This window comes from Pseudorca crassidens, chromosome 19 (assembly GCF_039906515.1).
Source record: "Pseudorca crassidens isolate mPseCra1 chromosome 19, mPseCra1.hap1, whole genome shotgun sequence".
Taxonomy (NCBI): Eukaryota; Metazoa; Chordata; class Mammalia; order Artiodactyla; family Delphinidae; genus Pseudorca; species Pseudorca crassidens.
In genome coordinates, this window is record NC_090314.1 from 14,656,777 (window position 1) to 14,682,829 (window position 26,053).

Below are 26,053 nucleotides of genomic sequence, written 5' to 3' on the forward strand. Positions count from 1 at the left end.
CACCAGCCCTAATCATGAGGACTCTAAGTTGGGAGGCTCAGGCGCAGGATGCTTTTAGACAGAGTACAAAACAGTTCCAGAGAGAGCGCACCAGGCCTCCCACCTCCTCCGAAGCAGGACAGGGACTGCACAGGGCTGGATGACTTCTGTGGCCCTGTGAGCATGCTTTTTCACTTAGCAGAGGCCAGCCAAACCCCTGCCCTCCATCCCCTCCAGGCTCCCCCAGCCTCTGAGCAGGCAGAGAAGTGAGTGGCCTGGGTATTGGAGGAAGTGGAGGCTGCAAAGACTTTCTAGATGATGCCTACACACAGGGTGGGGACACAACAGGGGTACACGCGCCCCACTGTTCCCTGTTACAGCCTGGACTGAGCGGTGGGTTTTGTATCGTGTTTTTTCCCCTTTTGGTTTGCCTCGGGGTTTAGTTGTGCCCCCTGACAGGCTCTGAAGGCCTCAGGGCTGAGACCAGAGTATGAGACGAAGGTGTTTTCTGGCCCTCAGGCAGCCATCCCAGGACTCTGCTGCCGAGAACCTCAAGCTCTATGATCGCAGGAAGATCTTCGAAGCAGTGGCTCAGAATAACTGTGAAGAGCTGGAGAGCCTGCTGCTCTTTCTGAAGAATAGCAAGAAACATCTCACGGACAGCGAATTCAAAGGTGGCCTGGAAGCCGCCGGGTCCCGGGAGCGGCCCCGCCGTGCTGCCTGCTCTGACCCCCATTTTGTCTTGCAGACCCGGACACAGGGAAGACCTGCCTGCTGAAAGCCATGCTCAACCTGCACGACGGGCAGAACGACACCATCCCCCTTCTCCTGGAGATCGCCCGGCAGACGGACAGCCTGAAGGAGCTGGTCAATGCCAGCTACACGGACGGCTACTACAAGGGTGAGGGAGGCCCGGGCCAGCATGGCTTTGCCCACAAGTTTGCCTGGATCCAGGAGGGCACCGTCATGCCCGGGAAAGGCTCTGAGCTCCTTACTCCCTGTCCAGCCACTGAGTTGGGATCTCCTGGTCCTGGGGGTCCCTGCACCCCCCACCCCCCCAATGGCTCGGTGCTCCTTACACTTGGGCCATTTTGATTCCTTCAGATCCCAGTCTGGTGTTCCCTGTTCTGGGGGTCTCTACTCCTGCCTCAGGGCCTCCTTGGGCCTCCTTTGGTGGGGGGTCATGCTGCATGTTCTGCCCACGCCCACCGCCGGCACCTGTCCGGGCAGCCCCCGCAGGACGACGAGCACAAAGCCAACAGCACGCGTCCTCCACAGGCCAGACGGCACTGCACATTGCCATCGAGAGACGGAACATGGCACTGGTGACCCTCCTGGTGGAGAACGGGGCCGACGTCCAGGCCGCGGCCAATGGGGACTTCTTTAAGAAAACCAAAGGGCGGCCTGGCTTCTATTTTGGTGGGGAGACCACGTGGTAGACACTTGGCTTTTTGATGATTGCTAAGGGGAGGTTTGAGGTGGAGACGGGGGGAGTTGGAGGCTGGGTGGTGCAAGGGCCAGTCTCTTCCTGGGGAAGCCCACCGCTTGCCTGTGTTGGCTGCAGGTGAGCTGCCCCTCTCCCTGGCTGCGTGCACCAACCAGCTGGGCACCGTGAAGTTCCTGCTGCAGAACTCCTGGCAGTCGGCCGACATCAGCGCCAGGGACTCGGTGGGCAACACTGTGCTGCATGCGCTGGTGGAGGTGGCTGACAACACAGCCGACAACACCAAGTTTGTGACGAGCATGTACAATGAGATTCTGATCCTGGGGGCCAGACTGCACCCTGCGCTGAAGCTGGAGGAGCTCACCAACAAGAAGGGGCTGACGCCGTTGGCTCTGGCCGCCAGCAGTGGGAAGATCGGGGTAGGGAGGGGGCATCACGCCTGAGCAGGGGGTGCTGTGGGAGGGGCCTGCCTACCTTCCTAAGCTTCTGACATCGCCACCGCGCAGAGCCCTGGTGCTGCCCCACCAGCCTGTAGAGGGAGGGCAGGGGGCATTAGAGTCAGCCAGGGGAATTGTGAGATGCCGAGCAGAATTCATCAGCTCACACGTGGCCGTTTCTGATTTCCAACTCTGAGCATCACCGACAAGACACAGAATGGGGGTGGGGCGTTGGGGTCTGGGGATGGGGGTGGGTTGAGCTGAAGGTGAAATGGAAAGAGAAACTGTTGGTGTTTTTTCATGGAAGATAGGACTTTTGGGTGATATGGGGTCCTAATGGGGTGGGGCAGGCCCAAGCCTGTGGACGATGTCAGGCCATGGAAGGCTGAAGGTGGGGCTGGGCAATTGGGAACTGGAGGGGAAGGGGCTTCTCAGTACCAGAGGATTCTGGGAGCTTGACTCTGTTCATACTGAGTCTCTTAGGATGAGAACATTGGTTTTATAACCTTTATAACCTTGGTTTTATTTCTTGGATTTTATTTCCTTCTGGCTTGAGGTTTTCTAGAGTGGACCACTGCAGTCCTTCACTGCGAGATGGGAGAAATGGGGGGCCAGGTGTGATCAGGTGATGGGTCCGATGTGGCTGCAGTTGGGGTCTGAGGCAGTGGGAAGTTGATCTTGATGGTGGTCAGGAGGCTGCTAGATGGGGGTGGGGCTCTCCTGGGGCTTGGGTGGGGTCTCCAATGGGCTGGGAAGCAGAATTAATCTTGGAGCAGAGCTGGTAGGGAATGCAGCCTGTGCAGGGCCCCAGGCTGGCCTCTAACAGGCTCTTGTATCCCTGCGGCAGGTCCTGGCCTATATTCTCCAGAGGGAGATCCAGGAGCCCGAGTGCAGGCACCTGTCCAGGAAGTTCACCGAGTGGGCCTACGGGCCTGTGCACTCCTCACTGTACGACCTGTCCTGCATCGACACCTGTGAGAAGAACTCAGTGCTGGAGGTGATTGCCTACAGCAGCAGTGAGACACCTGTGAGTGGGCTGAGGCTGGGACCCAGCCAGGAAGGGCTTCGGGTCTCACTGCACCCCAGCCCCTACTCCCACTCCCTAATCTGGCTCTGGCCCCTCCCATCAATGGAAACCTGCTACCCGGGGCCTACACCCTGCGGTCTCATCTCCCCATTCATTCCCACCGAATGTCTTCCTGCATCATACAGTCAATATATGATAATATTCCCATAAAACTTAAATATTTCAAAAATACATAGACAAGAAAAGAATCCTCCTTTTCTACCATATAAAAACATGTAGCTTCATTTTGTTTATATAAATGGGATTATACTATATATAGTACAGAACAACCATGTTTTTCACTTAGTGGCATGTTTTATTGTTTAAATTTTAAAATTTTTTATTTTGGCTGCGCTGCTCGGCTTGTGAGACCTTCCCCGACCGGGGATCGGACCCGGGCCCCCTTCAGTGGAAGCACAGAGTTCTAACCACTGGACCGCCAGAGAAGTCCCTGTAGATAGTTTTATATCAGCACATAAGAGTCTGCTTCATTAAAAAAAATTACTGCAAGTATTCCATAGAAGGAATGGGGTGTAAATATCCAAAGAATGACATTTGAGTTATTTCGTTGTTGTTTTTTTTTCTACTACAATGCTACCGGCCACTTGGCATGGGTTTGAGAATTTTTCTGTGAAGGACACCTGGAACTGGAATTGCTAAGTCAGAAAGTATGGCCTCCAAAAAGATTTCATGAATGTACTTGCCCACCACCCATGGGTACACATCTACTTATGTCCTTGCCAACCTGGGTATTACCAATCTTTCTTTTTTAACCTAGTTTAAGCCCATGGAGCCCAAAATGCTATCTCATTGATGTCTTAATTCTTGTTTTCTTGCTTACCGTGAGGCTGAGAATTTTTTCATGTGTTTTCAACCATTCATATTTCTTTGGTAGATTTCCTATTCCTTGTCCTTTGCCATCTCTTCTACTGGACTGTTTGCCTTACTCTTTTAGTGTGTAGATGCTCTTGTTATGAAATGAATTGATCCTTTCTCTATTGCACATGTTTCAGATATTTTATTTTCTCCTAGTCTCCTAGTCTCTTGCAAACTTCATTTGCATCATTTGCTTATACAGAGTTTTCATTTTGAGAGTCGAATTGGTTAGACTTTTTCTTTCATAGCTTTTGTGACTTGTGTCTTGCTTTGGAAAGCCTTTTCCACTTCAAGATTGCACATACATCTTCCAATACTTATATTTAGTTCCTTTGTAGGTATTTTATGTTTGGCTTTTAAATTTATCAAGAATTGATTTTTGTGTATGTGTGAGGTAGGTGTCTTACTTATTTTGTTTACAAATGAGGGTCCCAATGCCACTTAATGAAAAGTTTATCCTGCCACCACTGCTGTCCCATCTTTCTAAGGTGACAGGTGCTCCAGGCCCTGAGGCTGACTTTGGGGGCTGTAGTCTGTGCTGTTGGTGATGATGGGCTGCCATGATGTCTCACAGGGCAGAGGCTGCACTTACAGGGGCAGAATCCAGAGGAGGGAGAGGCCTGGCTTGCTTTGTTCTGTCCTGTCAGCTCCCACCTGGGCTGCCATGCTGAATCTGGGCCTCTGACTCAGAATCCCTGATGTAAGTGTTCCCAGAGGGCTGGCCCAGGTAGGAAACAACCTCAAGAAGGACTGGGGTGTTTGGCCTAGAGAGAAGGCTCTGGGGCCACGGCTGCCATCTGCACATCTCTGGAGGCTTTCAAGGGCTGGAATGCAGTACTGGGGTCCCGAGTGCAGAGCGGGGACCACTGGTGGGAAGCAGAGAAGACCAACTTTACTCCAGAGAGCAGAATTTCCCGACAAGCTTCTTGGGGCAGCAGAGAGCTTCCCATTCCCAAAGGTATTCAAGAAGACACTGAACATGGTCCTTATTTGGGGAGCTCCAGCTTGGGTCAGCGTTGCACTCAATGGCCCAAAAAGGCTAGGATGACCTGATTTTGGCTCATCCACATCCTAGGAATACTTGAACTTTACAGAGAGCTCGTTGATGTGAGACTTTTGCCCCAAAGCAATACTTGTAATGGTGGTATCCCAGGCACTGGGCCCACTCACGGCAGGAAAGACTTCCCCGTTCCCTTCAGTCTCATGCATAGGTGATTGCCACTCCCACCTGGATAGCCTGTCTGACTCAGGGCCGGAAATGGGAGAATTAAGGAATTCAAAGGCCTCTCCCTCAGCAGCCTCATGCTAAGCTCTGCCTGTGCCAGCCTCTTCCCGATACTGTGGGAACAGCAAGGATGTAGGCTCTTGGGAGAGCGTTATTACAGAGAGTGGGCGTAGAATGTCAGGTGACACTGGTACGGTCTTGAGTGTCAGGGGCTCTTAGGGTCACGTGTCCAATGTCACCCCTGTTCACTGCACAACAGAGACACTGAGGCCCACGGGGGGGCCACGTGGGGAGCCGGCTGTGACCCTCCGCTGCCGCCCAAGCTGAGGGCGTGGTCCTGCAGAGACGTGGGTGTGATGTGGTCCTGTGAGCCGGGTCCGGGACGGGTGAGCCTCACTCCTCTTTGCTCCCCTTAGAATCGCCATGACATGCTCTTAGTGGAGCCGCTCAACCGCCTTCTGCAGGACAAGTGGGACAGATTCGTCAAGCGCATCTTCTACTTCAACTTCTTCATCTACTGTCTGTATATGATCATCTTCACCACGGCCGCCTACTACAGGCCTGTGGAAGGCCGGGTGCGCCTAAGGCTCGGGCCTCTGCGGGGGACGAGGGGAGGGGGCGGGCGTTCCTATAAGACCCCAAGACCACGGGCCCAGGCCAGACCCTGGAGACATGGAAGAGTCACCTGGAGATCTTATGTCCCTGTGCTCCGTCCTCCCTCTCCTGGTCGTCTCACCTCCCTCTCCTGTTCTCAGCCCCTCCTTTAGCCTCCGGGTTCTGAGAGGCCGAGCCTGTGGTCGCTGAGGTCCCTGATCGCAGGGGGGCAGTACTAGGTTAGAAAGGATGCAGGAACTGGGGCTCCAGAAGCACCTCTCCGCTCGTCTGCGTGTCTTCAGGGTCCCAGGTGGCGTCAGCCCTGAGCACATTGCCAGCCCTCTCACCTGCCTGCTTTTGTTCACTCACTTGCACATTATTCATTCCCTGGACATATACTTCGAGGGCTTCCTCTAAGCCAGGCCCTGGGTTATGCATCAGATTAACTTAAGACCAGACTTTTTCCGCTACCAGGAGCCATAGACTCCCTCAAGTTTCCGAACTGAGTCCTTTCCATTCAGTATCCAAGCACTTAACTTGCTGCCTTTATCTCCAGGTTGCCTTGCTTGTAAATTTGGTTGAAAAACTCAACTTCCTAGTTAGGTGAAACCCAATTTCTATACAACTATTAAGGCCATCTAATGACTTTAAGAGAAACGAAATGTGTGCTAATGAGACAAGCTAGTGAACTAGTGCTTATGAAACATGGATGATAGGCTGGAAGGAAACCCACTCTGGAAAACTGTGGCTGAAACACAAGGATGACACACACACGTGCGTGGGCGCACACGCGCGTGCGTGTGTGTGTGTGACGGTGACGTCTCTCCCTCCACCATCCGTGGGGAACCTTGACAGTTCTGGGAGACCAGGCGTTCGCCATAGGCTGTGGGAACAGCAGGAAGCACATGACATTGGATCTGTAAGGGTGCCTCCACCTAATGCCACCACCGTCCTCCCAGCCAAGCAGAGCTCCAGGTTAGGACATCATCCAGGAGACAGCACAGTACAGTAAGGACACTCCTCTTAGCAGCTGGAAGCTGCCACTTTGGAAATCAGGTCCCACAGAGGGGCCTCCTTGCAGGTGTCCCCATAATTATGCATTGTCTTTATTTGTGTCTCTCTCTCCTGATGGAGGCTGAGCCTTTCCAGAAGGGGCTGGGTCTTAATCGCAGGGCTCTGTACCAGGTAAATGTTTGTGGAATGAATGAATGAGTGAATGGAATCACTAATTTCTCTGCCCTTTGCAGCCTCCCTTTAAGCTGAAACACACCGTTGGGGGCTATTTCCGAGTCACTGGAGAGATTCTTTCTGTAGCAGGGGGAGTCTACTTTTTTTTCCGAGGGGTAAGCATTCCTTCCAACTCCGTGAGTTTCCACTATCACCAAAACAAAAAGTCAAGAGACTCACTCAGCGCTCACCCACTTTTTAATTCATCAGCCACATAATGGCCCTGATAGAGGAGCTTAGAGACGCACAGGTGAAGATGAGATCCCTCAGGCATTCACAGCTGTGGGAGGGTGCAGGTTTGCCCAGTGGGTCCCTGCAGACCCAGGGCAGTCATGCTTGAAGACAGGCAGTCAGGGCTCCCCACTGAATGTAATATTTAATTACAGAGATAGAGTGGAAGCCTATTAAGAGACAGGATCATGACTAGTAGTTGTTTAATTAATTGAAACAGCCCATTATAGCTCTGAATAATGAAAGAAATCTATATGTAAACTGGAACCATTTTAACTAAAAACTCAAACATGCATATTCCTTGGCCATTCTTCTAATATATGTGGAACCACTGTTACATGTACAAAGGGACCTGAATGCAGAATTTGAGATTATTGTGATTTTTTCCTTTAATCTTTTTTTTTTTTTTTTTTTTGCGGTACGCGGGCCTCTCACCGCTGTGGCCTCTCCCGCTGCGGAGCACAGGCTCCGGATGCACAGGCTCAGCGGCCATGGCTCACGGGCCCAGCCGCTCCGCGGCATGTGGGATCCTCCCGGACCGGGGCACGAACCCGCGGCAGGTGGACTCTCAACCACTGCGCCACCAGGGAAGCCGCCCCTTAATCTTTTTGATCTAAGCTACACCTCTTTTTTTTTTTTTTTCAGTAACTCACCTTTAAGGAGTCTTTCCAAATCACTGGACTCTGTCTTCACAGAAACAACAGTTTCTGTTTATTTTCACCCTCCTAGTTTATATTTTAGTAAAGTACAAAGCTGCAGTAGCAAGTGCAGTGGGCAAAAAGCATTATTGGCAAACAGGATTAACCAGTGGGAGGGCAAGGCGGGTGTGGGTGTCCTGGAGGGGAGCATGCACCGTGGGCATCAGTCAGAATGTTTTCGGGGGGTGGAGAGCACTGGTTTATCCTGGAGAGTTAGTTTGGTGGAGGATGGTTAAAGAATTTTTACTGGCATTCAAACTTCTTTAAGAAAATTAGGAAGAAAAAGTACAAATTAAAAAGAAGGAAAAAAAATCACGCAATTCAAGCACAGCAATTAATAACATTTTGGTGGTTTTCCTTCCCATCTTTGCTTCTAGGTATAGCTGTAATTCTACTCTATTTTAAAAAAATCTTCCTGACCGAGTACATAACATTACCCCATTAGCCTGACCCATCCTGTTTCACTGTCTTCGTTATCTTTGCTTTGATGCACTCCCATGGTCCATCGTGGCTCCATTTAGGAAGCATTCTGGGCGCTCACCATTTAACCTTTCCTGGGATCTTACTCTGTTTACCTGCAGATTCAATATTTCCTGCAGAGACGGCCATCACTGAAGACCTTATTTGTGGACAGCTACAGTGAGATGCTTTTGTAAGTGATACTGACTCTTATGCCTCTGTAGCAGATAGCATCTTTTGGGCATGAGACCTGGGGTTACAGCAATCAGCTCATTCTCACTCATTCTCTCACATCTGCTGGGCCTGGCACATAGTAGGGCTTCATAAACATGTTGAATGAATGATGGAAGGCACCCAATAAACGTTTGTCGGGTGAGGAATACTGAGGGTCCACTCTGTGCCAGGTATGTTCCAGGTGCTAGGGAATTTCTTTTAAATCTGGCACATCTGAAAATATTTCTACTATACCTTCACGTTTGATTGATAGCGAGGTTGGTTATAAAATTCTTCTAAAATTGTGAAGATATTTCTCCATTTTTTCTTTGCTTTCAATATGAAAGGCGACAAGTCCAAAGCCATTCTGATTCTGAATCCTCTTTTAAGACCTCTTTTGGTTTTTCTCTTCGTAAACCTATAGTATCTTCTGTTTATTCCTAGTGTTTGGAAACTTGATGTTTCTTGATGCAGATTTGTTTTTATCCAATATTCTGGGTACTTAGTGGGCTCTTTCAATCTCTAAATTTATGTCCTTTATTTTTTTGTATATTTTCTTGAATTATTTCTTGATCTCTCTTCTGGAACTCCTGTGATTTGTATATTGAACCTCCTGACTTCGTCCTGAACTAGTTCTTACATTTTTTCACTTGTGTTCTCTTTATTTTTGGCTCTTCTTTCTGGGAGGTTCAAATCAATTTTAATTTCCGTTCTTTCTAGTGAGTTTATTATTTTTGATATCATGTTTTTAATTCCTAAGTGCTCTTTTAAAAAAATTCTATTTGTTCCCCCCCCCTTTTTTTTTTATAAGTTTATTTATTTATTTATTTTTGGCTGCGTTGGGTCTTTGTTGCTGCACACGGGCTTTCTCTAGTTGTGGCGAGCCGGGGCTTCTCTTTGTTGCAGTGCACGGGCTTCTCATTGTGGTTGCTTCTCTTGTTGCGGAGCACAGGCTCTAGGCATGCAGGCTTCAACAGTTGTGACTCGCAGGCTCAGTAGTTGTGGTGCACAGGCCTAGTTGCTCTGTGGCATGTGGGATCCTCCTGGACCAGGGCTTGAACCTGTGTCCCCTGCACTGGCAGGTGGATTCTTAACCACTGCGCCACCAGGGAAGCCCGGTGCTTATCAATTTTTAGCTGCATTATAGTCTGGTCTAGATAAACAATTTGTTGGAGAATGTCCAAAGTCAATCTGTTGCATCTTTTCAATCTTCTATCCGGAGGGAAGAAGTCTAGCTGCCAGCTTCCTGAGAGCTGAGTGGAGAAGAGGGCTTTACGTAATGTCTTGTATAGAAATCACACAATCTCCTGTTTTGGGTAAAATACCAATGCTTTCTTGGGTGTCTGATGAAACCGGGTCCAAAGACCCTCTGCTTTATCTTCTTCAGAGACAACACCTCCACTCTTACTCACGTCAGGTCTCTTCACCTCCCCTCGAAAGCCTTTTGAGTTTCCTTGATGGAACGAGTTGGTTCTCAGGTTTCCGCACTATGGATTTGAATTTGGCTTTCTTGGGTCTGCTAGGTCAGTTTCCATTTGTTCACTACGTCCCAGCTTCCAGAATTCCTAGGTGGGGACTCCATTTGCCTATGTCAGCTGGCGTCAGTTCTTATTTTGGCCAAGGGTCTGCAGATGCCGAGGAATAGTTTTTCTTTGCAGCAGAACTCCAATTGACGAGCCAGTTTAAGGACACTAGTTTTCAGTACACTCACATCAGCACAGCGGTGACTTTTTGCTGGGTTCTCACACACAAATGGGAGGTTGGGTGGTCAGTGCAGGCTTCTGTGTTAATGCAGCTGTTGGGCGGGCACTTCCGGGAGGAGGCCATGATGAACAAGGAGACTTGGGACGAATAAGTAAAGAAGGGACAACTGAGCAGACCCTGTCATAGGATCGTCGTAGGATAATGATCATAGGATCGTCCAGACGTCCTCCAGCCTCTCCAAGGCTCCGACTAGGGCAGCCCTCACCAGACTAAAGAGTGAGAGGACATCTTCCCTGGCTCCTCACCTGAGTTTGAGGGTGTGACCAGCAGACTCTACCTGTGGTTCTTTCAAGAGAGCACAGCCTAGACCTCCTCAGAGGCCTAGGCCTCCTAGGTCTCTGTTGTCCGTGAGGTTATTGTTCCCAGGGACTGGGCAGGGAGGCTATTGGAGCTACAGCCCTTTTTCTCAGCCTTTTTAGAAAATTTTTTTCCTAATTGCCCCTCCCATGAAATCTCCTACTGCAAATGTACTATATATGCGTTTATGTACTGTATTTGTATCTGTGTTTTGTGTGTAAAAAGGATAAGATTTTGCACATGCAACACCCCCTCCCCCTGCCCCCCGAACCGATTTTTGCCTCTTGGGAGCGATACTCCTCCCACTGAGACTCATGGGCTGAAGGAGGGAGGACAGCCATCCCCAGCTCACCCGTGGCCTGGGGCTGTGCCTCTGAGGAGAGGTCCAGGCATCTGGGGTCTTGTCTGTGAGGGTGCAGGCCCCCCGGTGCCCATGGACAGGGCTTGCTGTCCCTCCCCCGTCAGCTTCGTGCAGTCGCTGTTCATGCTGGGGACCGTCGTGCTATACTTCTGCCACTGCAAGGAGTACGTGGCCTCCATGGTTTTCTCCCTGGCCATGGGCTGGACCAACATGCTCTACTACACCCGCGGCTTCCAGCAGATGGGCATCTATGCTGTCATGATTGAGAAGGTGGGTGCCGGTGCCGGAGCGGTTCTCTGCAGAGCCCGTTTACCTCCTGAGTGTGTGGGACCCGGTCTGGGGAGTTGTTGTCTGGGGAGGTGCTGCTTTAAGACCCAGTTTTGCAGAGAATTCCCCAACAATGAGGCAATCTGGCCTTGACCCAGGTTTGGGGGGCTCCCCTGAAACTTGACCTGCCACATGCCAGGCCCCCCTCTCCCACCAGAAAAAGGCCCATGGGCGGGGGGCGGGGGGAGCTGTGGTGACTCCCTCATGACACCTGAGCTGAAAACCACCAAACCAAACCTACCTGTCTGTCCTCTGATTCCACTTGCGCTCAAGATGAGCCCCCAGGCCGACACAGTCCTGGCCCTTCCCTTGGCCCCTCCCAGGCCTTGATTTGCTTCTGACAAGCCTGCTTTCTCCCGCAGATGATCCTGAGAGACCTGTGTCGCTTCATGTTTGTTTATCTCGTTTTCTTATTTGGGTTTTCCACAGGTAACGGGCTTGGTCAGGGCTGGTGGGGCGCAGGGGGTTCCGCTGACCTCAGCTTCCTGAGGACCCTGCCAGGCTGGGTGGGGAGAGGCCCACCGGGGTGTGTGTCTGCAGGTGACAGAGCAGATGGACAGTGAATACACTGAAATAGTAGGAGAACTTAGAAATTGATTCATAAAAGATTTTAAGTCATTTTAGAGGTATGAAGTGCTGCTTACCTATAGTATAGCTGCATTTTGGCTCAATTAAACTTTTAAAAAATTTTGATGTTATTTCAGAAAAGCCACAAGAATAGTACAAATAACTTCTCTATAGTCTTTACTCAGATTCCCCAAATTTTACCACATTTAAAAAATCACTTTCTCTCCCAGCTACACACACACACACACACACACACACACACACACGCACGCACGCGCACACACACACACACACACACACACTACACCATACTTAAAAGAACAGAGTGAGTTGCAGACATGATCAGTCCTTTACCGCTAAATACTTCAGTGTGTATTTCCTAAAAACAAGAACATTCTCTTACATAAACACAGCATAATGATCAAAATCAGGAAATCAATATCAATACAGGACTATTAGCTCATTTCCAGCCTTATTCAAATTTCACCAATTGTCCTAAAAATATCTTTTACAGAAATGAAAATCCCAGATCACACATTACATTCACCTGTCAAGTCTGTTTGGTCTCCTTCAGTTCCTCAATCTTTCCTTCTCTTTTGTGATCTTAGCATTTTTATTGAGTAAAGACCAGTTTTTACAATGTCTGTCAGTTTGTATCTATCTGATGTTTCCTCACAATTAGATTTCGGTATACATGTTTGGTCAGAATATCAGTGAAGTAATGTGTGTCTTCCTTATATCAGGAGTCCCGTGATGTCTGTCTGTCCCATTTCTGATGATAACTTTGTGGTTCTTTTTTTAGAATTGAAGTATAATTGATTTACAATATTGCATTAGTTTCAGGTGTATAACAAAGTGATTCAGTTACACACATATATGTATGTTTTTTCAGGTTATTTTCCATTATAGTTTATTACAAAATATTGAATATAGTTCCTTATGCTATACAGTATATCCTCATTGCTTATCTATTTTATATATAGCAGTTTGTATTTATTAATCCCATACTCCTAATTTATCCCTCCCCTCTTCCCTTTCCCCTTTGATAATGGTAAGTTTTGTTTTCTATGTCTGTGAGTCTGTTTCTGTTTTGCTTATAGATTCATTAATATTATTTTTTAGATTACACATATTAGTGGTACCATATAGTATTTGTCTTTCTCTGTCTGACTTACTTCACTTAGTATGATATTCTCTAGGTATATCCATGTTGCTGAAAATGGCAATATTTCATTCTTTTTTATGGCTGAGTAATATTCCATTGTATATATATATACCACATCTTCTTCATCCATTCATCTGTCAATGGGCACTTAGGTTGCTTCCATGTCTTGGTTATTGTAAATAGTGATGCTATGAACATTGGAGTACATGTATCTTTTTGAGTTAGAACTTTTGTTTTTTCCAGATATATGCGCAGGAGTAGGATTCCTGGATCATATGGTAGCTCTATTTTTAGTTTTTTAAGGAAACTCAATACTGTTTTCCATAGTAGCTGCACCAATTTACATTCCCTCTGGTGATGTTAACTTTGGTTACCCGGTTTTGGTAGGTCTACCAGATTTATCCACTGTCAAGTTATTATCTTTCCCTTTGTAATTGATAAGTAATTTGTGAGGTGATGCTTTGAGACTGTAAATATCCTGTTTCTCATCAAACTTTCACCCAGTGGTTTTAGCATCCACTGATGGTTCCCACCTGAATCACCTGATCCTGTGATGGTTGCCAAATGATAATTTTCTAATTTATTCTTTCTACGTTTGCTAGCTGGCATGCTATTGTCTGGAAGAGCTTTCCCTACAGTAACGTAATGGAAGGGGTTTCCATTCTCCTACATTGATTTATTTATTTACATCAGTAGGGCCTCTTTGATTCTTTTGTGTGTGTGGATTCTCACTTTGTTAAGTGGGTTATAACTCCTTACTATTATCATTTCTTTTCATGCTCAAATTCTCTGAGAAATAGTCATTAGGAGTCCCTTGCAGCTGGCTCCTGTGCCCTTTTGACACACCACATCCTTTTCTTAGCAACTGAGTCCTGCTTTGATCCCCATCTGAGTCCTACTGTTACGTGGTTCACGTGGTATCCTGTCTGGGAGTGATGGGCAGCTTTGACTGGAAGGGATCTCATAGGGATTAGTGTGGGCTCTGGCGCTTGATCTGAGCCACAGGAGGGGATAAGGCCAAGGGGGTTATGCAGTAACCATGGGGCACAACTGCTACAGAAGCTCTCAGGCTCTGCAGTATCTCTCCCAAAGAAGAGTACAGAATGCAGCAAGAAGCCATTCTGATCTGAGCTGCTTAGCCCCCATGGTTCTGGAATGGGCTGGCTCTGGGCTACCCTCTAAGGGGCACAGGCGACAAAGGTGTGACTGAGAAAGTAGATGCGGACCCAGGGCTGACATGTAAGGTTAGGCAGCTTGTGTACTGCACACATGTGACTGTATCACATTGTGCATATATATTTATTTTAGCATTTTTTTCCCCTAGCAGATGATGATAAAACTTTTCTATTAATAAAACAGTATATTATGACAAACTGATAGTTTTGAAGAAGGGAGTGCTTTTAAAAACAAAAATCACACAAAGGTTTCTCACAGCCAGGCCAGAGTTCCTGCCGCAGACCCATCCTGGGGGTAGTGGGTGTGCATGTTGGGGAACCTGGGGTCTTGGCTTCCATCCAGCCACATGTTCCCCATGCCCTACAGCGGTGGTGACACTGATTGAGGATGGGAAGAATGGCTCCGTGTCGGCTGAGTTGACGTCGCACAGGTGGCGAGGTCCTGGCTGCCGGCCGTCCGACAGCTCCTACAACAGCCTGTACTCCACGTGTCTGGAGCTGTTCAAGTTCACCATCGGCATGGGTGACCTGGAGTTCACGGAGAACTATGACTTCAAGGCTGTCTTTGTCATCCTGTTACTGGCCTATGTGATTCTCACGTACATCCTCCTGCTCAACATGCTCATTGCCCTCATGGGCGAGACGGTCAACAAGATCGCACAGGAGAGCAAGAACATCTGGAAGCTGCAGGTGGGTGCTTGGCGGGGTGTGTGCAGCACGAGGGGATCCCCTGCACGCTTTGGGGAGGGTGCAGAGAGCCTAGCCAGGCCACGGGCTCAGGCAGCAGCCTCTCCCTCAGTTGGCTCCCCCTGGCTCCTCCCACAGGGGTCCCTGCCCAGGGTCACCAGCGGGTGTTTGCAGACTCTGTGTCTACTGTGGGCTGGGCAGTCCCTGCGGGGAGGAGATGGAGGGTTCAGCCCCACGGGGGTGCCTGTCGCAGAGGAACTCCATCTAGAGTGGGCACCAGAGACCAGACTCGGGAAGCAGCTAATATGGGATGGGCCCTGAGAGCTGCATCTTTGAGACACCTGGTCTCCATCTGCCTTTCCAGCTAATGATAAAAGCATCATTGTTATTAAGTAGCACTGGCTCTACACCAGGTACTGTTCTAAGTGTCTTACGTACATGCTCTCTTTAATCCTACAGTAATGCTACCAAGAGGGCACTCTCACTCTCCCCGTTTTTGGGTGAAGGCACGAGGCATAGAGAAGTTAGGTATCTGTGTCCAAGGTAGCCAGGACTCGGCACAGGCAGTCTCACCCCCGAGCCTCTGCTCTTAGCCACTATACCACGTTGCCCCTTTGTGAGCTCCTCAGGGGAGGAACTGGGGCTGGCACACTCCATCTAACTCATGGTTGCCCTGCCCAGACCTGGAAGGCACCAGCAGTGCCTGTGCAGGTCTGAGCTCCATCCATGGAATGTGCACCCGCCTGGCTGTGGGAACCAGCCTGGTAAAGAGGGTTCTGGAGGTCCGGCTCGGAGGCGCAGGGACGGGGAGAGACCCTGCAGACGCTGATCTTGGCAGGTGACACTGGCAGCCAGGGGCGGCTCCTGGATGAACCCTCTGCCCCTCTGCCCTTTGTGTCGTCCTGCAGAGAGCCATCACCATCCTGGACACGGAGAAGAGCTTCCTTAAGTGTATGAGGAAGGCCTTTCGCTCAGGCAAGCTGCTGCAGGTGGGGTACACAGCTGACGGCAAGGACGACTACAGGTGGTGTTTCAGGTAATTCCCAGGCAAGAATCAAAGCTTGGGGAACTTGGGGGCTAAGCTATGGATATTGGGACCCAACCAGAATCAGCTGTGGGTACAGAGGCCTAACTCAGGGCTCACCTGTGGGCCTGGGGATTCACCCAGAGCCAGCTGTGGGTACAGGGGCCATTCCAGGGCTTAGCATGGGTATGGAGGACCCACCTGGAACCAACTGTGGGAACATAAGCCTTTCTCAGGGTCTCTTGGGCCCAGTCATGAACATAAAGGACTCTCCCAAGGCAGCTGTAGGTTCAGGGGCTGCCCTAGGGGTTGACTGTGAGCATAGGGGCCCCACCATAGATCCCAGATGGTGGGATCCAGACATGAAATACTGGTAAATGAGGTGTCCAGAAGGGGTCACCTAGCGATCAGGGTCGGAACCAGGAATCCAATCTTTAAAGATCCTGGGTCCCACAGTGTGGTCAGAGAACTCATCTTCAGGGGTGGTGTCCAAAAGGCAGGCCCCTCTGCGCCTCCTCTCGCCAGCTGTGTCTCCCCATCCTGGTCTACGGGCGTGGCCTGTGGGGCGGGGAAGCTGGCCGTGGACCACCAGCTCCCTGCTCCCTCACCTCCTCCCTTGCAGGGTGGACGAGGTGAACTGGACCACCTGGAACACCAACGTGGGCATCATCAATGAAGACCCGGGCAACTGTGAGGGCATCAAACGCACACTGAGCTTCTCCCTGCGGTCGGGCCGAGGTGAGGGGAAGGTGGGCAGTTGAAGCCTTGGGGTCCCCCACTCCTGGAGCAGCCCCAGGTGTCAGCCACCCACATAGTCATGGGCGCTCCCGTGCTCTCTCGCACGCCTGCGCGGCCCGCTGCTCCGTGTGCCCGTGCCCGCTAGCTCTGCACGCCCCCCTGGTTGTCAGTGCCCCAGAGGAAGCCGTCAGCCCACGTCCAGCCTCTCCGTGGGTGCCCTGTCTCCTCCTGCCCAGTCCTCACACCCAGCATCTGCCTTCAGCTCCGTGAGGCTTACGGACACCAACAGGGACTCTCACCCGACCCAACACATCCAGGCAGGCAGAGGAGGGAAGAGTGGGAGGAGACAATGTACACCTTGAACAGAGAAGCCCCGTGGAAAATCACTACCAGAAAAAGTCCTTTCATCATTAATAGTAAACATTTTAACAGTGGGCATGAAATGAAAGGTCCAATGGAAGATATTTACCTAAAAATGAGGCAAGCCTAGTCTTATATTGAACACATTTTGAGTTATAATTACAACCCTGCACTAAGTCTGTTTTTCTTTTTTTTTTAAGTTGTGGTAAAATATATATAACATGAAATTTGCCATTTCCATCATTTTTTTCAAAGTGTACAATTTGGTGGCATTAATTATATCCACAGTGTTGTGTAAGCATCACCCTTATCTATTTCCAAAATGTTTTCATTCTTCCAAACAGAAACTCTGTACCCATTCAGCAGTTATCTCCATTTCACCCTCCTCCCAGCCCCTCTATTCTACTTTCTGTCTCTATGAATTTCCCTATTCTAGGTACTTCGTATAAGAGGAATCACACAATATTTGTCCTTTTGTGTCTGACTCGATACTGCTCCATTGAATGTATATACCATATTTTATTTATCCATTCATCTGTTCCCTGACATTAGTATTGTTTTCACCTTTTAGCCTAGTGTGAATAATCCTGTGAACACTAGTGTACAAGATTCTTTTTGATTTCCAAATATCCAGTCTTCTGGGTGGTAGTAGAACTGCTGGATCATGTGGTAATTCTAGGTTTAACTTTTTTGAGGAGCTGCCAAATTGTTTTCCAAAGCAGCTGAGTCATTTTACATTCCCACGAGCAACGTACCAGGGTTTCATTTCCTCACCTACACTTGTTATTTCCTGTTTTCGTTTTGATTATAGCCATCCTAATAGATGTGAAGTAGTATCTCATTGATTTACATTTCCATAATGACTAATGATTTTGAACATCTTTTCATGTGCTTATTTGCCATCTATAGATATTCTTTGGAGAAATGCCTATTCAAGCCCTTTGCCCATTAAAAAAATTTTTTTTTATAGGCGTTCTTTGTAACTTTCGGATATTAATTCTTTATCAGATATATGATTTGTCAATATTTTCTCCTATTCTGTGAGTTGCCCTTTGATGTACAAAACGTTTATTCTGATGAAGCCCAATTTATCCATTATTTTCCATTGTTGCCTATTCTTTTGGGGTAATATCCAATAAATCATTGTCAAATCCAATGTCAGGAAGATTGTCCCCTGTGTTGTTTTTGTTAGTTTTTTTTTTTAAGAGTTTTGTAGTTTTAGCTCCCTAACATTTTTAAGTTGCTATAAACCTTGGACTGTTTCACAGAGTTCTGACTGCATTGGTTCTAAAGTTTCTGCCTTTTTAAAAAATGTTTTTGTGGAGGCATGGGTGTTTAGAGCTGCCTACTTTGCCAATTTGCTGATGTTGCTAATTCTTTTCTTTAATTTTTAAAAACAAATTTATTTATTTTATTCATTTATTTTTGGCTGCGTTGGGTCTCGGTTGCTGTGTACAGGCTTTCTCTGGTTGCGGCGAGCGGGGCCTACTCTTCGTTGCGGCGCACAGGCTTCCCATTGTGGTGGCTTCTCTTGTTGCAGAGCACGGGCTCTAGGCACGCAGGCTCAGTAGTTGTGGCTCACAGGCTCTAGAGCACAGGCTCAGTAGTTGTGACGCACGGGCTTAGTTGCTCCTCGGCATGTGGGATCTTCCCGGGCCAGGGCTCGAAACTGTGTTCCCTGCATTGGCAGGCGGATTCTTAATCACTGTGCCACCAGGGAGCCCAGTGTTGCTAATTCTTAGATGAACAAATGAATCAAGTGTTGATAGTTTTTTTTTTTTTTTTTGGCTCGCTCAGGGAAAGGGCATGATTTTTCAGGCAAACTTGCCTGTTAGCATGACACTGCGTGTTTGATATTGCTTCATAGAGAAGCTCATTTTTTTATATTTCACAAACTTTAAAAAGTATACTTTATTGAGATGTAATTTACATACAATAAAATGCACACATTTTAAATGCACAGTTTGATAAGTTTTGACAAATGTACACACTCAGGCAACCACTACCCCACTCAAGATACAGAACATTTCCATCATCCCAGAAAGACCCTCATGCCCCTTTGTAGTCAATTCCACCCTCCCCATCCCAGGTAACTATCTAATTTCGATCAGTATAGATTAGTTTTATATCAGCTTTTGTTTACCTGAAAATGTTGATTTCATCTTCATGTTTGAAGGATATTTTCATTGGATATAGAATTCTAGGTTAACAGGGGTTTTTTTTTTGTTGTTGTTGTTGTTTTTTTTTTTTTTTAAAGAAGATGTTGGGTGTAGGAGTTTATTAATTAATTAAATAATTTTTGTTGTGTTGGGTCTTCGTTTCTGTGCGAGGGCTTTCTCTAGTTGTGGAGAGCGGGGGCGACTCTTCATCACGGTGTGCGGGCCTCTCACTGTCGTGGCCTCTCTTGTTGCGGAGCACAGGCTCCAGACGCGCAGGCTCAGTAGTTGTGGCTCACGGGCCTAGTTGCTCCGCGGCATGTGGGATCCTCCCAGACCAGGGCTCGAACCCGTGTCCCCTGCATTAGCAGGCAGATTCTCAACCACTGCGCCACCAGGGAAGCCCTGTTGTCATTGTTTTTAATTTTAACACTTAAACTGTGATTCTCTGCTGTCCTCTGGCCTCCATTGTTTCTGATGAAAATTTACCCATAATTTGCACTGCTGTTCTCTTGTCTGTAGTGTGTCTCCCCACCCTCCCCCCGCCCCCGCCCCCAACCCCAGCCCCGGCTGCTTTCAAAACATTCTCTTCATCTTTGCTTTTCAGCAGTTTGACTAAGATATGCTTAGGTTTGATTTTCTTTGGTTTTATTCTGCTTGGGGTTTGCTGAGCTTCTTGGATCTGTACATCAATATGTTTGGAAACTATATACACTTTGTTTTAGTCTCCCTATCTGCTCCTTTTACATGCATGTTAGACCATTTGATATTGTCCTGTGGGTTTCATTTGTTCATTCCTCCTCAATTTTTTTCTATTTCTCAAATTTGATAATTTCTATTGATCTGTCTCCAAATTCATTGACACTTTCCTCAGTCATCTCTAAACTGCTATTAAGCCCATCCAGTGAATATTACACTTCAAGTGTTAGGCTCTTGGTTATGGAATTTCTATTGGGGTCAGTTTCTACTGACTGTTTTTTTCCTGGCTGTGAGTTACATTTCTTTGTTTCTTGTGTGTCTAGTAACTTTAAATTGTATACTGGGCATCGTAATAATATGTTGTAGAGACAGTTGATTGAATTTTTATCCTAGTTGGCAGTTCAGTTACTGATGAATCACCTTGAACTTGTGTAGGCTTAGTTTTAACCTTTATTGCGGGAGGCCTGTGGAAATTCCAAGGTATTTGCCAATCCCATCAAACTTGTAGGACTCAACCTCCAAACTGTTTCCACTGTGGATCTTGTCGGGGCTTGGTTAGAGGCTCTTTAGGGTGGGTCTTGAGTAGATCTTACTTTAGTGTGTGTACAGTAAGTAGGGTATTTCTGGTATTTTAGCTTGATCCTCAGAGTAGAAAAAGGGTGGTGAGGAAGTCTCTCCACTGGCGGGGCTGGATCTCCAATATCCCTCAGTACGGCTCAACTTCTGGTGTCTCTGTCCCACTTTCAACCCCATAGCATCCGCTGTCTGAGAAGCCTGTGCAAGTACAGCCCAACTGTGAGCCAAGGACTTGGGGGGACCCCACCCCAAAGACTTCTGGACCTCTACCCCTACAGCTCCCTTCTTCCTCGTCTCCTGCACCCTGTCCCACAGATTCTAGCTGCTTCGGCTGCTCAGAGGCACGGCCACTTCGGCTGCTCCCTTCTTCCTTAGCTCAGAGGCACTGCTACACTCTGCTTAGACTCCAGCTTGCTGCACTGTAGTCTGAGAACTTGTCCCTAAGCAATACGTTAGGGCGATCACAGGGCTCACCCTGTGAATCTCACTTCTCTCAGCAATTGCAGCTTCTCAGTCTGTTGTCTTATGCCTGAAGACATTTGCTGCATGTATTTTGTCCAGTTTTATGATTGTTTATAGCAGGATGGCTAGCCCAGTACTAGATACTCCATCAGAGCTGGAAGTGGAAATCTATTTTATTAAGAGGCTTACTTTTGGAAAACTACTCAAGGGCTTCATCAGTGTTCCCAAGGGCCTTCTGCAGTCCTATACTTTCCCCACAAGTTTCATTAGAAGCACTCCCCGTGTCATGTCATAACACTTATTATCTCTTTTTCTGTTGTTAACTGGTCCAGCTTCACCACAGAGCCGTTCAAAGATGGCTTTGCAAGTGATTTGAGTAGTTTTCCAACGTTGCCCTCATTGATTTCATGAAACCACACACCTTTTTACAAGATTTGCTGTTTCACTTTGCAGTTGATTTGCACTGTGTTTGCATGACATTGTTGGCTGTTTGAGGCATCGCACATTCACTGTGCTATTAATAAAGACATTGATCCAGTGACAGGGATACACACACACTCATGTTACTTGGGGAGGGGCTAGGAGATGGTTAGAGGATCCCTGGTTTCACACCTATGCTTAAGTAGGGAGTATTTCCTGAGGATTTTGCTTTCCTATACAACCTCGTAACAGTGGAAACTCCCATAATGAATAATCAGATTATTCAGGTAACAGGGAACTCTCCCCACCCACATAGCACTAGTGATTGGGAAGGCATGAGGGAGCGCAAGAGAGAAAGGGCAGGGAGGAAAGTGGTCAGTAGCTGAGCTAGGGAGAGCACGTGAGGGGGTCTTCGTATCAGGACTGTGGGAAGCAGGCACTGGGAGCCCCCATGCCTGCTTTGAGGGCCCAGGGACTGGAGCTGGGCCAAGCGGTCTCTGAGGAGGTGTATCCCCACCATCCATCCAGCCAGAAGATGGTATCTTCAGTGAGCACCTGGCCTGTCTCCCCGTGGAGGCTTCCTGCTTCTATGCCTTCCCTGAAACATCCTCCTGGTGCTTGTATCAGGCTGTGGTGAACGGGGGCAGACCAGTGTCAGCCTGCGGGCCCAGGGGAAACCCGAGGCCTGGAGAATTCAGCTGGGAGGTCACAATGGGCCCAGCCTCCCACATTCCTGATGCCTTTGGGATGTGACCAGTGCAGGACACCAACAGAGGAGCCTGAATTGTGGCCTGAGGGCGAAAGGTGTGAATTTAGGCTGGTTTTCTAGAAAGATCAGACCCAAGATGGCCAGCCAGAGGCAAGCAGAAGGAGAGCACGTACAGCTGTTCCTCTTGGCTGTCACTTCTCTGAGGTTGCTGGGGGGAGGGAGGGGCTGGAGATCGCTCTGGGGGGTGACAGTGGGTCCTCCTCAGGGGCTTCCTTGGATTTCAGGCCACACATGAGAGCCCACTTCAAGGCCCAGTGTCACCATGGTTCCCTTGGCATTGTTCCCAATCTGCTATTCCCTGGTGGGGCCTGAACCCCAAATCCTCATTCTTTGGCTGGGGTTCATCACGCTGCAGCTGACCTGGTGTGGAGCTGCTCCCAGGGCAGCCCCAGCATTGCTCTCCCTCCCACATGGGCAGGGAGGAAACTGAGGCTGAAAGCAGCACCGGAAAATCCTGAGGCCACAAGCAAGTCAGGGTGGGGTCGAGGAGGAGAATTTAGGAGCTGCCAGAGCAGATGAGCCTCCTCGATCAGGTGAGGAAAGAGGAAATGGCACTGATCCCTGTGTTCCGGAAGCACCGATGTGCTTGTGCCCCCTTTTATCTGGAGGGTGGTAAGGCCAGCAAACGACTGTTTGGTATCGTTTTGCTGCTTCCAAAGCAGTAATAGTGTTTCATCTTTCAGCTGCAGGGAGGAACTGGAAGAACTTTGCCCTGGTTCCCCTCTTAAGAGATGCAAGTACTCGAGAAAGACACCCTGCCCAGCCTGAGGAAGTTCATCTGAAGCACTTTGCAGGGTCCCTCAAGCCAGAAGATGCCGATATCATCAAGGATTCTGCTGCTTTAGGGGAGAAGTGAGGGACCACACAGGGTGCTCTCAACCCTGTGGGCCTTAGGAAAGCCCACTGTCTCCGGTAAGAGGGTGTGTAGGGGCCACCAGTGATGCCTCAGCAGCCTGGCCCTACCAGCACCCTCCTCGCAGGCCCTTTCCTAGACCGCACGGAACAAGCTGCACGAGGCATTGCTGGATGCGTGGGTAGAGCTAGTCACGCCACCCTCACTGTCCCCAGCTGACTCTCCTAACACAAAAGGATATCGCTTTCCAGTTTTTACTGACTTTATCAAACATGGCGAATGAGAAATCGCCACGTGCATGTACGCGATGCCCCAGTTTCCTTTGATTTTATATTCCTGGGAGTGAAAGGCAGCGATGCCCAGGGAAACACCTTTTAGAACAAAACACTTCTTTGAGATAGAATGCCGAAGCCCTTGTCTATTTTGTCCTTAATATCTCCCCTGTCCAGAGTGGTCTGGGGGTGACAATGTTTGCTCCTCCGAGAAGGTGGGGGAACCTGGCCCCATTCCCAGCTCTGTCAGAATCAGGTGTTTCCGGAGTGACTCCCTCCTTCTGTGTGATCCATCCCAGTTCCAAAAATATTAGCTCTATCGCTGTTCAAATGAAAGTACAGAACCATGTCCCAAAGCCACGTGGCAAGAATTTTTTTAATGATCTTCCCTCTGTAGTGGCCATAATCCTGCTCGCCTACAGGGATACCTACTTCCACCTCTACCCATCCTGCCGTCCATCAGATAAGTACAGAAATAAATACATCTGTCATATCAAGTGTGAACTCCATGTCAGTCATTGAGCCGGCGTAGCTCATTGGCTCCGTGTGTTCTGTGTGTGCACATGCGTGTGTGTGTGCGTGTGTGTACTACCTTGTATGGCTAGGAGCCTCTGGTCATGCTTTAGTTGTTACCCGTGTGTGAGGGCACTCCTGCATGCATACACCTACAATAGTTAGCAAACTGTGGGCCAGGGACCAAGTCTGGCCCGCCACCTGGTTTGGTTAACAAACTTTTATTAGAACACAAGGCAACCTTTCATTTCTGTACTGTCTCTGGCAGCTTTCATGCTACAACACAGAGCTGAGCAGTTGCAAGAGACTGAATAGCTTGCAAAGCCTAAAATATTTCCTTTCTGGCCCTTTATGGAAAAGTTTGAGGATCCCTGCTTTACGGACTAGAATGTAAGAAAGAATGATTTAGAAAAGCCCTCTGTCCCAAACACTGGCGGGTTTTGTTATGTCTGTGGCGTGTGGAATGAGCTGCCTAGTCGTGAAATTGTTGGATGTTGATTCCCAAGATGAAGGATGACATTAGCTGCGGCCGGGCTTCAGCCCTTTTGTGAGAAGTCTATCCGGAGGGAACACTGGGACCCCCTCCTCCAAGTTCTCCAGCAGCACGTCTACCTCCACACACAAGCCCAGCAGAGGATCCTGAGTCTGGTTGACGAAGCGGCCAGGCGTGTAGTGAGCCATGGCCAGACCATGGCAAATGAGCATAGCAGAAGAACACCGACGGCTAGAACGAAGGGAGTGTTTATGTGATGTGCTCCATGTTCATTATCCTGTAAGCCTCCTAATCGCCCATGAAGAGCTATTATTAGCTCCATTTTATAGATGAGAAAACTGAGACTGGAACAGTTAGTAAGTTTACACAGCGAGGAAACAGCAATGCCTGGGTCCGACCCCAGGCAAATGTGACTCCAAAGCCAGAACTTGACTGTGGTGCCAGGTTGCATGGCAGAGAACGGGCTGGGGCATGACAGCCTGGCCCAGGGTTGGAAGGGAGACGTGCGGGCTTCTGCTTCCTGTTTGGGTTTGGGACTCCTTACTTTACCCGTAGGCCTTCCTCAGAAAATGTGCAGACATTAGATATTTTCAAATGACTGCAAATTGGATCAAACCTCCAAACTCAGCGCTGGAAGGAATCCTGTGGGTGTTCTTTTGTAAAATGAATGATTACAACCTTTGTGTAAACCCGGGTTGTTTAAAGGAGGACACACCTGCAACAGCTTGGTCTTTTTTATCTGTCGCTGTCTCTTGATCTCTCTCAGTTCCCATGTCCTCCACTCTCCATCACTCGGAGGCAGCATGAGTCACCACCCAGAATCCCTGATGGGCGGGCTGCTCAGCTCTGCTAAACCAGGGACAGCTGTGGCCACTGGGATGCAGACGGACCCGCTGCTGACCATTGGGTGGGTCTGCTCAGGCCTGAGGCTGCTGATGGAGCTCTGCCTGGCTCCTGGTCCCCCCTCCTTGCTCACTGCACCAAGTGGGGCATTTTCTAGAGCAGGTCAAGAGATCGGCCCCTCCCTGGCTGCACCCCCTCCCCCGAGACCCCTCCTCTCCCTTCTCCCTTCTCCTTCCTGGAGGAGGGGGTACCTGTGGGCCTGCATCTCGGGCCTGATGTCTGCAGGGCTTGGGAGGTGTGTGTGTTGGGGGGGGGTCTTCTCAACACTTGCCTGGTGTGTCCCCCCTAAGGGGTCAGGGCTGACTCAGTGGCCTGGGGCCACTCAGTTGGCTGCAGCCGGACTTGAGTTTAGATGTTGCCCAAGATCGTCACCACAGCTTGAACGTGCCTGTGTCTCTTGCCTCTGAGTGCCTGCTCCGTGGCTCTCCCCGTGTAGACTGTCCTCCCTCCTCCCAAGTCCAACCCAAATGCCCTTCTCTGAACCCCTCCCCCACCTCCCATTAGAAGCACTTCCTCCTCCTGGGCGGCTTGAGTCCTCTCTGTCCTTGTAACCTGTCCCGTGGGGTTACAGTTCCTGCCCGAGCCTGGCTGCCGCGTGGCTCACAGCTCCTTGAGGGTAGAGACCACTTTCCCCAGTTCGGAACCTCACGCTGGCCCCTGGCTTCCCTGCCTGGCCTCCCACTGTAGGCTCTCATGATGTGTTGGATTCAATAGGACTGAATGCAGACCAGCCCCTGCTCCACACACAGCAGAGGGGGCTCCCTTTTCTCCTTGCTGGGCACACTGTGTACCTTTGGGTGGGAAACAGAGGCCTTCTTAGCCAGCCTGGCTATTGAGAAAATGTGCTAACACAACGCAAAATACAGATGCCAAGATTGGGCAAGAGCCTCACCCTTAGGGCTCAGAGGCAGTCAGCCCAAAGCAAGCAGGGAGGGGTGAGGGGCTGAGTCAGGAGGGGCAATTAATGGAGCAATAGAGGGCGGACTGTGTTTGGTCCAACACCTGGCTTTAATGGAGTTTCAG

At 49.1% G+C, this 26,053-nt stretch overlaps 1 protein-coding gene across 2 annotated transcripts in view; it reads left to right on the forward strand.

Moving 5' to 3' along the window:
* TRPV1 (transient receptor potential cation channel subfamily V member 1) overlaps nucleotides 1–23,588 on the forward strand; it is a 34,552-nt gene extending 10,964 nt beyond the window's left edge. For both annotated transcript variants that reach the window (XM_067717398.1, XM_067717399.1), the window contains 14 exons: nucleotides 499–653; nucleotides 728–880; nucleotides 1,258–1,398; nucleotides 1,544–1,842; nucleotides 2,708–2,887; nucleotides 5,444–5,602; nucleotides 6,869–6,964; nucleotides 8,359–8,429; nucleotides 10,976–11,141; nucleotides 11,561–11,627; nucleotides 14,473–14,795; nucleotides 15,701–15,828; nucleotides 16,439–16,554; nucleotides 22,680–23,588. In XM_067717398.1, the coding sequence (XP_067573499.1) occupies nucleotides 499–653; nucleotides 728–880; nucleotides 1,258–1,398; nucleotides 1,544–1,842; nucleotides 2,708–2,887; nucleotides 5,444–5,602; nucleotides 6,869–6,964; nucleotides 8,359–8,429; nucleotides 10,976–11,141; nucleotides 11,561–11,627; nucleotides 14,473–14,795; nucleotides 15,701–15,828; nucleotides 16,439–16,554; nucleotides 22,680–22,852 (2,227 nt within the window). In that variant the 3' untranslated portion in view covers nucleotides 22,853–23,588. The remainder of the gene's footprint in view (nucleotides 1–498; nucleotides 654–727; nucleotides 881–1,257; nucleotides 1,399–1,543; nucleotides 1,843–2,707; nucleotides 2,888–5,443; nucleotides 5,603–6,868; nucleotides 6,965–8,358; nucleotides 8,430–10,975; nucleotides 11,142–11,560; nucleotides 11,628–14,472; nucleotides 14,796–15,700; nucleotides 15,829–16,438; nucleotides 16,555–22,679) is intronic.
* The last annotated feature ends 2,465 nt before the right edge of the window (nucleotides 23,589–26,053 follow it).